At 36.6% G+C, this 13,845-nt stretch overlaps 1 protein-coding gene across 5 annotated transcripts in view; it reads left to right on the forward strand.

Moving 5' to 3' along the window:
* The window catches only part of LOC115221048 (transient receptor potential cation channel subfamily M member 2-like), a 706,843-nt gene that overhangs the window by 157,438 nt on the left and 535,560 nt on the right, over nucleotides 1-13,845 (forward strand). For all 5 annotated transcript variants that reach the window (XM_036510357.1, XM_036510358.1, XM_036510359.1 and 2 more), the window contains 3 exons: nucleotides 4,877-5,067; nucleotides 7,646-7,740; nucleotides 11,109-11,243. In XM_036510357.1, coding sequence (XP_036366250.1) covers nucleotides 4,877-5,067; nucleotides 7,646-7,740; nucleotides 11,109-11,243 — 421 coding nt within the window. The remainder of the gene's footprint in view (nucleotides 1-4,876; nucleotides 5,068-7,645; nucleotides 7,741-11,108; nucleotides 11,244-13,845) is intronic.

Here is a 13,845-nt window from a genome sequence, read left to right on the forward strand (position 1 = left end):
TTCATCATGAACATTTTTCAGATATGCTCTCTCACCTATCTACTGAAGTTCATGTTCAGAACCACTTCCTTCACATATTATCCTCCTTCAGCCTAGCTTTGTCTCCCCTCTAAAGCAATACATCCTGAGAACCACTTCCTTTCCTTATTTACCTTCCTCTATTCAAGCTCTTGCCCCCCTCTCCTAAACTCTCTCTTTAGAACAAATTGCTTTCCCCATTATATCTTTCTCCACCAGTGCTCTTTCTCCTCTCTACAAGATTCCATCCTTGGAGCCAATTCCTTTCCTCATCATGTTCTTTCTCCTGTCCGTTGATGCCATCCTTAGAACCACTTCCATTTCTCACTATTTTCATCAAGCCAGGCTCTCTCTCTCTCTCTCCCCTCTGAAAGATTCTATTCTAAGATCCACTTGCTTTCCTCATTAACATTGTCCTGCCATTCTCTCACCATTCTACTGATCTACACTCTCACCATTCTGTTAATAATCCACTCTCACCATTCTACTAATCTCCATACACAGAACCACTGCCTTTCCTTATTATCTTCTCACAACCATGTTCTCTCTCTCCTCTGTTCACTCTATCCTGAGAATCATCCTTAGAACCACTTCCTTTCGTAATTATCTGCTATGTGCCATCATTCAAACCACTTGCTTTCATCATTATCATTCTTCAACAATGCTCTACCTCACTACTGATGGACTCCATCTTTAGAACCACTTCCTTTTCCTGATTACATTCTTCCATCAATGCTGTCTCTATACTCTGTAAGATTCCTTCCATAGAACCACCTGCATTCTTCATTTTACCTTTTCTCCACTCATGGTCTCTCTCTTTTCTGTAAGACACCATTCTTAGAACCACTTTCTCTCCTCATTATCTTCCTTTAGACAAAGGTGATGGGCTGGAAGAATCAATAGCATGGTAGATGAAATGCTTAGTGGCATTTTGCCTGTTGCTCCGTTCTGAGTTCAGAATTTGCCAAGGTCAACTTTGCCTTTCATCCTTTCAGGGTCAATAAATTACGTACCAGTCGATCACTGGGGTTGATGCAATCGACTCCTCCCCTCGCTCAAAACGGCTGCCATTGTGGCAAAATACGAAACCATTATTTTCTTTAGACATGATTTCTTTCTCCTCTACTTGACCTCATCCTTAGAACCAATTCCATTCCTCATCATCTTTCTCCAACAATTTTCTCTTTCCCTTCTGCTACATTACATCCTTTGAACCACTTCTTTTCCTCTTTACCGTTCTACTTCATTCCATCTTTAGAAATATTTTCTCTCCTTACTATCTTCCATCAGCCATGCTCTCTATCCTGCTTGCTATACTCCATCCTTAGAATCAATTCCATTTCTGACTGTCTCCAGCCATGCTCTTTCTTCACCGTGCTACTCCTTCCCTATAACTACTTCCTTTTCTCATTGTCTTTCTCCAGCCACTTCCTTTTCTCATTGTCTTTCTTCCTTTTCTCATTGTCTTTCTCATTGTCTTTCTCTTTCTTCCCTTACCACACTCAATCCTTCGACCCACTTCTTTTTCTAATTATATTTCAATGTACTCCCTTGTTAATGTTGTACTCCATTTTTTTAACAACTACCTTTCTTCATCATCTTCCTCCCACCGTACTCTCTCTCCACCCCTTGGAACCACATTGTTTCCTCATTTTCTGCCTCCTGGAATGCTTTGTCACCCTCTGCTAGAATCCAGGCTAAGAACCACTTCATCTGTTCATTATCCTTCTCCAACCATGTTCTCCCTTCTCTCTTCCAATCCTCATTTCCTTTCTACAGCCATGCTCTCACTTCTCTTTGCTAGACTCCATCCTTTCCTTATTATATTCTTCCACTTATATTCTCTCTCTCCCCTTTACTAGACTCATCCCTTAGGACTATTTTCTTTCCTCTAGCCAAGCTCTTTCTTCTCTTTGCTAGACTTCATCCTTTCCTTATTATAGTCTTCCAGCTATATTCTTTCTCCCCTTTGCTAGACTCCATACTCTCTCTTCCCTTTGCTAGACTCCATCTTGAGAACCACATCCTTTCCATATTATCTTCCTCCAGCCATGCTCTCTTTTTCCTCTTCTATATGCCATCCTTAAAAACACTTCTTTTCCTTATTTTTGCCTCCAATAATGCTCTCTTTCTCCTCTGCTATTCTTCATCCTTAGAACCTCCTAAAGTCCTCATTATCATCATCCAGCCATGCTCTCTCTTCCCTTTGCTAGACTCCATCCTTAGAACTAATTTCCTCCAGCCATGCACTCTTCTCACTCTGATGTATTCCATACTCAGAACTACTTCCATTTCTCACGATTGACCTCCAGCCATGCTATTTCCTCATTGCAATACTCCAACCTTCAAATCAGTTTCTTTCCTTATTTTTCCTCCAAAAATGCACCCCACTTCCTCTATCTCTCTGCTAGGCTCCAACCTTAGAACCACTTCTATTCCTCATGGTCTTCCTCCAGCCATGCTCTCTATCTCTCTGCTAGACTCTATCTTTCTCCAACAATGGTCTCTTCCCATCTAATCCATTCTTAGAACTACTTTGTTTCTTCATTATCTTCCTCCAGCCATACTCTCTCTCTCTCTCTCTCTCTCTCTCTCTCACACACACACATCTGCAGAACCACTTTTTCTTCTTCATTATCTTTTTCCAGCCATGCTCTTTCCTCACTCCTATACTCCATCATTAGAACAACCTCCTTTCCTTATCATTTATCTCCAGCTATGCTCTCTATCACCCCTGTTAGTGTGCATCGTTTGAGCCACTTTTTTTTTTGTCCATTATCTTCTTCCAGTCATGTTCTGTTTCCTATCTGCTAGACTCCATCCCTAGAGCCCCCCCCCCGTCTTCTTCTAGTCATACTCTCTTCCCTACTCCATTATTAGAACCACTTCCATTTCTCACTATCTCTTCCTCCTGTCTTGCTCTCTCTCTCCTCTCTGCTATACTTCACCTATCCTTACACTTTTTCATCCCCCTATCTCTCCCAGTGCCCTTACACAGCTAACATAAAACCCCTCCCCCTGACCCATTCCTATATCTCTCACCTTCAAATACTACAGCTACCTCTATCCCATTTAACCGGCTCCCCTCACACTTTTATGAAACTTTCACCTCTTTCCCCACTCCCCTATCATCTCATCTATTTTCCATCCTCACTGTGCCTTTCACCATCATCTCCCCCACTCTCTCCATTTCTATCTTTCTCTAAGTCTCCTTTTCACTTCTTCTTCAAACTGGGTTATTCTTGTATTTTTTCCATAGCTAAATATCTATCTCTACCCCGCTATTATTCTTTTTAACCTTTCATCAACTGGCACAAATCCACCTACCTCAGTGCTACTGCCTCCAGTCAAGGGGACTTTGTCTTGTCTAGCAAGTTACTTGTTGATTCCATCAGTGCTGATGCTATACAAATGGCACCCAGTACACTCTGTAAAGCACTTGGGATGAAGAAAGGCATCCAGCCATAGAAACCATACCGAAAAAGACTATAGATCTTGGCTCGACCTTTTAGCTTGCCAACTTTTCTGAAATTGTCCAACCCATGTCAGCATAGAAAATGGACATTAAATCATGATGTTGATGTTGTTGTCATTGCTGTTTTTGTTGTTGAAAATTTTGTTGTTTAGCACCTATTTGTCCTAATCAAACAGGCCAATGATCATAAGTAATCCATCCTTTACTATTTTGTATATATAACAAGAATATATTTTTTCAGTGTGTCCATTTTTATTTAAGCTGAAAATGTATGATTTGAGAGGGATATAACTTATATTTTCGACATGTTGTGTGACAAGGTAAACTGCTCCCTTCTTGGCTTGCAACTTTCCTATTAGTAAAGTTGATAGTTTGATTTTAGAACTGGTATTCATAGCATTGTAGATATTCAAAGCTTTGGTTGAAACTGATGACTCATCAGATATCTTTTACTAAAGACTCAAATTTTTGCCAGTATGACATGACACTGCTAATAATTATAATATTGATTTCCTTTGTTAACATAAGGCTACATATTTGCTGGGGACGTATAGTGGACTCAATTCAGGACATGCCTGGTGCTGTTTAGATTTGTCTATTTCTTTTTCCATCCAATTTAAAGAATAAGATCAAGTAGTAGGTATCAGGACTTACTCTTATGAAATGACACTGAAATTTATTGATAGTAATGGTAAATATGAATTAATCTAGCATAGGTTTAATCAATTTTAGGCGCACTGTCTCTAGTTGTAAACTCAATCCATTCCATTATTAAACACTGAAGTACCTGGTGGTGGTTCAACAGGACCACTTGGTCCTTCATTGCTTTTAACAAAATCCAAAATGTTACAAGCACTCAAACCAGATCATCAGTGAGAGGATAACATGATGCCATGATTCACAATACTGTTTGTTTGTGGACAGATATGGAAGTGGTTCTCCAAAAGAAGCCTACCACCATATATGACAGAGGTATTATGAATAACCTCTCTAGAGACAACCCCATTTCTTGTCAGGCCTCCCAACACTATGACTTCCAGGTTAACTATTTACAAGATTCAAGAATTGATTTACAGCAACCCATTAGTTGTGGTTTATACATGTCTTTCCTTTACCAATCTTAGATGTCCTGTAAAGATTATGGATGGTGCCCTTTCTCTGTTAATTAAGGCCTGTTCCATCAAGAGTGAGGTTCTTCAGCTAATATCATTTGTCATCTGTGTTACAAATAGTGTAGCTTAGTTAACATTATTTCTCTTTAGGGCACCAAGGTAGTAATCTTGTTTGTGACATCAGTGTAGACTTTTGATTATTCTTTATATATAACTTTCTTTTAATCACTATAGAAAGGTTTATATATTTTGAATTAACTTTTCTTTCTAGATCACTACAAAAACTGAAAACTGATATCAGAAAAAAAATTACTGAAGAATTTGAGGGTTGGAATATAAAGCAGGTAAATAACACAGGTGACTGGGTGCTGAGTTCCCTAAGACGACCAAACTTGCTAACTGTTTGTGATATAAATTCAGATGAAGACTTTGGTGTAGCAATCTTAAAGGCTGTATTCAAAAGTAAGAAATATTTTTAAAATTAAATTTTTAGTTTTTTATATTTTCTAATGAATTTGACTTTCATAATGAAAAGAAACATAACAAGTAACTGCAGAATATGTGGAGATGGAGAAGAAACAATAAATCATATTATCTCTGGCTGACCAGTCCTGACTAAGAAGGAATATATTCTCAGACACGACAGAGTTGGGACCTACATACAATGGAAGCTATGCCAACACTCTGGAATAACAACAGAAAAAAGATGATATAAGCACACACCAGAAAAGGTCACACAAAACGAGAAAGCAACCATACTTTGGGATATGCCTATACACAGAGATAGAGAAATTAAGGCCAATAGGCCAGATATAGCTGTCAGAGAGTATGAAGGAAAAAAATGCTTCCTAATTGATGTATCAATACCAGCAGATGACAACGTTTCTCTAAAAGAAATGGCAACACTTTCAAAATACAAAAACCTGGAAATAGAGGTAACTCAAATGAGGAATCTAAAAACAGAAACAATTCCTATCATAATGGGCATGTTAGGTATGATAAAAAAATATTCAGACAAATACTTAACAAAAACACCAGGATTTACAAATATATATATAATATACAGAAAATTGCACTACTGGGCACTGCACACTTTCTTTGCAAAACACTTTCAATACAGTAAGAGCATCACAGCAAACCACAGCACATACTCAAGGCACACAGAGCTGTGCTCGGTAGTGAAGTGAAAGCATGTTATAAAAATAAAACTACTGAACAATAATAATAAGAAGAATAAGAAGAAGAAGAAGAAGAGCAGCAGCAGCAGCTGTATGTGATCTTCTCTGTTCTGACCAGTCAGCAGCTGAAGACACAGAAACACTAATACAACCCAGCAGAACAACTGAAAAATAACTCAAAAACTGGAATATCTATAATTTCCTGTGAGTATTTTGAATTTCCTTCAAAAAAAGTTTAAAAACTTGCTTATCTTCAGTTTTCTCTGGCTGAACACAAAGAATCAGCTTTAAAAATGTTGAAACTTTAATATCTAGAACTCACTGTGAATATCTATGCTTTCCTTTCTCCCTGAGTATTCGAAAATGTAAACACCCTTTTATTGCAAGAACACTATAATTTTTTCTGGTCAGACACACACACACACTACCAAAAAAAATTTAACCCTGCTAGGAACAGCCCACATCTTATGCAAAACACTATCAATTCCATAATACAACCTAAACAAAACAACCCATAAATATAAGACACACTCTACACAGCAATTACCCAGTGAAATAAACTTTCACCACTATCTAGTTAACCAATGCCTTACACACAATACAAGCAGTACAACTCAAGAGAAAAAAAAGAAACTAACACAATAGAATGCCAGGTAAAGTTTGTACACACCCAACAGCATAAAAGAACATGCAATGCTGCACATACCCCAGCAACACAGAGGTGTAGCAGGTGATGCAGTAGAAATTTGTCTCAATCTACCAAATGTTGAATAATTATAGCATAATAATGACAATATCAACAACAACAATGATAATAAATACACTGATGCTGTACCAGGCACTGGCTCCTATAGCCAAGACAGATACAGAGGATGCCTGAAATTGGCTCTCATGACCAGGACAGATACAAAAGATCCTCGAAATTGGCACAACATGAATATAAGAGATGACATGGCAATATGGTGGGAATGATCCATTGGAAGCTTTCTGGAAACTACAGCCTACAAAGAGTAAATATGTGGTGTGTTCAAATCACAGAAGGAGTTACTGAGAATGATGATTGTAAATTCCTGTGGGATGCAGTGTTTCAGTGTGACCACTAGATCAGACATTTAAAGCCTGACATTATGGTGGTGAACAAAAAAGAAAGGCTTGCATGAAAATTAACAGAGTATATCCTGGTGATGATAGGATTGAAGAAAAAGGAGAAAAAATAAACAACTATGACAATTTGAAGTGGGAAATAAATAGGTTTTAATCAATGAAGAGAGTGAATGTGATACCAGGAGTAATTGATGCAATTGGAAGTATCAGCACTCAACAACCAACATGGCTCAAAATGATTTGTATGAATGTAAAGACAGAATGTCTACAAAAAATCAGCATTGTTTGGAACTGCAAGAGTTCTCTGCAAGGTTCGGGTTCTTCAATAAACAAGTGTCTCCTTAGTCTGCTGTGTGAGGAGAGCTGACATTTTCCATCATACCCATAAAAATAAGCGAGAATTTTCATCAAATGATAATCCTTTCTACTAAAGGGACAAGACCTGAAATTTGTGGGGAGGATGTTAGTTAAGTACATCGACTCCAGTGTTCAACTGATATTCATTTCATTGAATTGAAAAAGATTAATGTAAAAGTTAACCTCGGTGGAATATGAAGTCAAAATGTAAAGCAGGAAGAAATGCAGACAATCATTTTGCCCAGCATGTTAAGGATTCTGCCAGCTCATTGCCTTCTGAAGTGATGTGTATAGGAATTATAAGATACCATATTAGTCATGTTGATGATATTAAGTATTTTGATTTCGTAAAAGAACATTTTAATATCAGTTGAATTATTTCTTGTAAAATTATATTACAGCAAAGATCAAATCCAGAAATTTGAAGCTTACATTCAAATGGGAAAGACTTGATAATGCACTGAATAAATTATTTATAGAAGGGACTTCCTGGCAAGTAAGATAATAGATTTATTATTTTATCAGTTCATGTTGTGAATCATAAATAAATTGATTTTTACTTCTCCTTCTTTGGTGGGTGACAACTAAAAATATGCTGGCAAGAAATGTATTTAGATATCGTTTATAGTAAAAGTAAATTTTAATAATTTGGAAACTTGTAAAATATCACTAATTGTTTGTCTGACTTTTCATCAGCCTCTCCCCTCTCTCTCTCATTTTATATCTCTCCCTTTCTCTCATCCACTTTACACATATACACACACATATATCATCAGTGGATCATATATCCGTAAAAGAAGTGCACTTTAAAAGTTAGACCATAAATGAAATTTATATGAAGTTAAATATATATCCAGTCATAGAGTGACCAATAATTTTACATCTATAAGTGCTTGGCTTTATAGACGACTCTTCAGAATACTACATACTACATACCTGCACTTATACTACATGTATATCTGACCTGCAATTATATGCCAAAAGACACAAGTTAGCCATAAAGACATACTCAAAGGCTGTCATCTTCACTTAAATATTTATTTTTGTTATGATCCCAAATTTTTGTCATTCAAAAACTGACATTTCTGAAATGCAGCACCACTTTTTGTCAGTGAACAAGTTGCAGTTTCACATGAAAAAGATATACTTTTTAAAAACATTTTTCTGAAAAAATTTAATAACTCCAGCAAGTTAGCTTGGAAAGGTACATTAATATACCAAATTCTAAAATTTTCAATAAACTTTAATTTTTGAAATGCTGGCAGCCAAACAAACTAGATGCACATTTGCTCCAGTAAAGATGTGTCATCTAACTCTACTGTATTGAATTCTTCTTCTCTTTGGGAATACCAAACTGCCTTTCTTACATTGTCTGCAGAAAATGGTTTTCACATTTTCGTTTTACTGCTGCCTCCAGTCAAGAAAATTTGTCGACTGTACAGAAGTGATTATTTTTCATTTGGATTTATTCCCTCTCCTCAGAACTGTCAGTTACCAATGTGATGTCTTTGTCATCAAACATTGACCAATGAAGCAATGAAACCTTCGTGCTTGAAGTATCACTTTGTTGCAAAGCATTATAACAAGAAGGACAAGCCGTTATCATAATTTTTGCAAGTAAGCTCCTCTTTCAAAAAGCAAATACAGACATTCAACACGCTACTCCAGGAAACTAGTAAACAGGAGAATGATGGGTTGATTGCATCGTACAACATTGCATTGCTTGCTACTAAGTCTGGGAAGTCTCACACAATTGAAGAAACATTACTTCACCCTCTTATCGAAGAGATTTTGTCAACTGTTATGCACGAATATCCCAATAACATTTTGAAGAAGATCCCATTTAATAATAACATGTTTTCTCAACACATCGATGAAATGACCACTGATATTAAACATCAGCTCATTAATATTCTCCACCATTCTGAATTTTCTATACAAGTGGATGAGTCAACTGTTGTGGACAATTCATTTTTGATGATGGTACATGTTTGGTATTGCTGCGAAGACCTTGAACCCTGTGAGGAAATGCTGTTCACAGAGAAATTGCCGCTTGATTCAAATGGTGCAAATATTTTCATGCTGTCAAGTATTTCCTTTTTGAACATAATATCCCACTCAGTAATACTCTGATAGGAAGATACAGAAGTTTTTTATCTCTCCTGAAGCATGAAATATCCCACCAGATACTAACTGTTCATTGCTTGGCACACCAGCAGCATTTAGTGGCAAAAATTATGAACAGTAGATTGAATGAAGCGCTACAGTTAGTTATCAAGACTGTGAACAAATTGAATTTCAGTCCCTCATCTTATCGAATTTTCCATCAACTCTGTCTTAGAAATGATGTAGACCATATTAAACTCTTATCCCATACCAAAGTGTGCTGGCTATCAAAACGAAACTGTGTTTTATGCTTTGTTGAACTGTTTTATATAATATCTTTTTCTTTAAAGATACTTCACTACCAGCTTTATTGATGACTGCAATGTGTGATATCTTTTTTGTTTGTGATATATTCACAAAATTAAGTGATTTGAATAAGTTATTGCAAGGAAACAGAAAAAACTCTTGTTGACTGTAAATCATTTATCACTACCTTCATTTTGAAATTGGTGTTGTTTATGACTAACATTTCAAAATGTAAATTTCATCAATTTCCACAACTTGATTCTTTGAAAGATGAATTGATTAATGAGGATTTAGCTACTATTTACAATCATTGCATGATAACATAGTGGAGCGATTTCAAGATGTTATTGTGATAAATATTCCAAATTGGTATAGCAGTCCATTTGAGATCAATGCAGGTGATTGCTAGAATGACGTTCAGGAGGAATTGATAGAATTACAAAATGGCAATATTGCCACAATGCAATATCGCCGTAATGGCAAAGAAGGTTTGTGGTATCATCAGAGTATATTAAATTCCTACCCCAATCTATGGTAACATCTGAAATTACTTTTTCTTGCCTTCCCTACCTCATACCTGGTTGAATCTGATTTTAACCATGTTGGAACTTTCCTTTCCCATAAAAGAATTGGACTGGATGGGACACAGCAAGGAGACTTGCGGCTAAAGTTGACAAATTTGAAACCGAATGTATTTGCACTAGCTGCATCGCAACAGACACATGGTTCTCCTTAAAAAGTTGTATTCTTTTCCTTTATAATACATTCATTAATTATTCTTGCATCGGTAGTTCTGATAAATGGTTCATCTGGGGAAAATGAAAATCAGAGTAAAAGAAAGCGCAAGTTTCCAGAACTTAATCTGTCTGCATAATATAAAGTTAACATTAGAATTTTATTCACACTAATGGCAAAACTAAACCCACAATAAGGGATTTGTAAACAACCACATATTTAGTCCGAACAGCACTAACAGGGCAATGAGTCTACGATATAGTGTGTGTGTCAAATGACACAAGGAGGGGTTCCTAGGAGATTTTGTGTTGGAGGGGGAGTTGTGTTAGGGTTTTTTTTACACACGTGGGCAATGGAGCATCTTTTGGCCAATAGGTGGGTGATATTGCAATTCGGTGTGAAATATTTGGGAAATACTGCTCTAAACTGAGTATTTCATATCTCATTCACAGAGCCATCTCTGGCCTGTCATAAATAAGAACCATGCAAATTAAATTAACTTTGGCCACACCTTGTACATTCTTTAATTTTCTGAAATAGAAATGCGATAATCATAGGAGTAAACATGACATACAATAATAAATTCTCCACTTTATAAACAGAAAGAGGTTTACCCTCCTCCAAGCACTCATTGAAAATTGGATATTAATAGTATGATTAGTATTTATGGTTCCTGTAACTCTCCTCAGAATACATTTTTGCTTTTGTTCTTTTCAGATTAACAAGTTGGATAATGTTATGTTATTTGCACTAAAAGAAGGAAAGAGTGATATTGTGGAACTTTTTCTGGAATATAAAATTAACTTGAAAGAATTGTTAACTGAAACACATATTAACACCTTATTCGATATGGTAAGTAAATTTTAAGTAAACTCTCCTCCACAGTTTTTGAAGTCCTTGACAGGTTTTGAAGGCTGTTATTTATCGTTGGTTTTATAATGCTAAAAATGAGTATTAAATAGAATACCTATTTCTTTACTACCCACAAGGGGCTAAACACAGAGAGGACAAACAAGGACAGACAACGGATTAAGTTGATTATATCAACCCCAGTGCGTAACTGGTCCTTAATTTATCGACCCCAAAATGATGAAAGGAAAAGTTGACCTCGGCGGAATTTGAACTCAGAATGTAGCGGCAGACGAAATACCGCTAAGCATTTTGCCCGCCGTGCCAACGATTCTGCCAGCTCGCCGCCTTAAGTTAGAATACCAATTTGTTACATGTGAACCTGTTGTACCTTCAAAGGTTCATAAGATAAACATTACTAACATATTGCAACCCAGTCAATTGATTATATTCATTTCCTACTCATTCATTTCTTTAACAAAACAAAATGATATCAGTATTGAGAGGTGAGTCATATTAAAATTGAACTACGTTTCGGTTGAGGTGAGTCTCCATCCTGATTTCAATCTTTGCTAAAATCATATTCATTCACTCACATAAAACAGTGTCTTTGAGAAAATTTTGAGTCGTGTAGAATCTCACATATCATTTTAGGAACATATACACATGTGTGTGTGTGAGTATATCTATTATATAAAATCCGTTCTGTCTGTCTGTGTGTGTGCCTTCTAGTGATCTCGGGCATCCTCCATCCGATTGCACTCAAATTTGATATGTAGATACCAGCAGTATCAGAGCATGTATAAGTCTTGAAAGAATTACAAAAATCGATTCCAGGTGAGAATGCAATCGATAAAGCCGTGGGAACGTGCATTTTTACGTGCAAGTACACCAGCTGTTGTGATTGATACTATGCATATGCGAGAAAAATGCATGTTTAGTTTGCGCCATCGGGTCTGCCACCCCATAAACTCTGCCTCAAGGTTGGGAGTCCCATTATTCTCCTCCGAAACTTGGAACCCCCACGACTTTGCAATGGCACTCGGTTGGTTCTCACCCAACTTTTGGATGACGTTCTCGAGGCAAAAGTTATCACAGGTCAAGGAGCAGGGGATGTTTTTTTATTTCCCGCATGCCATTGATTCTGTCAGACTGTGTTTACCTGATGAAATACATTCAATGCCCTATTCACCTGAGCTTCGTGATGACCATTACCAAAGCACCGAGGCAGTCACTGAAAGTCGTGGAGCTGGACCTCAGCACTCCCTGCTTTTCGCATGGACAACTGTATTTGGGCTGTTTGAGGGTTGGCTGTTCGACAAACCTTTTCTACTACGCTGCAGATGGAGTAACATGAAATGTGGTTTACAAGGCTGCGCTCCACTAGCTTTTCCATGCCCTTGAACGTCATGTAAAGTAAGTTAGCTTAAAATTAGTTACTTAGGTCCCTAGGTTGTTGCTTTTCAACAAAAATCGCTCCAAGTTGATTTCCTACATGTTTTATCGGATAAACTTATCATTGTCCCAGGTATGTTCTCATAAATTCATCATGCTTTTCCATCTAGATTTACCTCCAGCTAACCCATTTGCATGCATCGTTTTTGTCCTGCTTTTCTTCCGTCAACCAGTACATAACTGCACCTTCCATTTTTTGTTGTTTTTGTACTGCTTAAAGGCACATTTCTTTCCTGCCAAGTTTACTGTTTAAACTATGTCTGTGTTCTCCCAGTCAAAAACCTTATCATTACTGGTACTTTAAACTCTTTGGTTGCATATTTGTGTGAATAGAATCATTTTTCTTTGGAATAGAAAAAAAGTTTATCTTTATTTCTTCTCTTACTTGTCTCAAATTTAGGTTAAATCAGTGTTTCTCAAAGGGGAGGCTTATGGGACGGTCAGACAAGTTGTTTTGAGAAAATTTGGTTTAAATGTTTGACAACTCAGCACTGTCCATTGGACTGAGTGGCGTTTTGCTTGTATATATATATATATATATATATATACACACACTCACACAGGGTGTGGCAGAAATACCTCTCACATATAAAAGGTTGACAAAAGGAAAAAGAAAAAACATTTCTGAAAATTTGATTTTACTGTTGTTTAGACAAAGGGTTACAGTTTTTGTTCATTAGCTAAATGAAAACATCATTGGCACTTGCATTACTTCATTAGCAGCACATATGAGAAAGTTTAAAATGTGGGAGATATTTCTGCCACACCCTGTATATATATTACATACATATAAGAGGGATAGAAGTAGATCCGCTACAGTCTTACCATTAAGAAAGAAATGTTTTCAAGAGAACATTCCTTTCTTAGTGTTAAGACCATAGTGGATCTACTTCTAGCATAAGGGCTGTCCACCTAGTGGTCATCTCTCTCATATGTATGTAATATAATTTTTCTGAACTTTCAGATTTTAATATGCTAGACCACTGGTTTTAAATTGATATTAATCAAATAAATATCCAATTTTTCACCCTTATCATATATATATATATATATACAGATAGATGGTTAGGTAGATAGATAGTTTGGTTTCTTTATTGGCCACAAAACTTATCTTTTCAAAAGAAAAGAAAAAAATACGATCAAAATGGAT

The sequence above is a fragment of the Octopus sinensis genome, linkage group LG17 (assembly GCF_006345805.1).
Source record: "Octopus sinensis linkage group LG17, ASM634580v1, whole genome shotgun sequence".
NCBI classification, from domain to species: domain Eukaryota; kingdom Metazoa; phylum Mollusca; class Cephalopoda; order Octopoda; family Octopodidae; genus Octopus; species Octopus sinensis.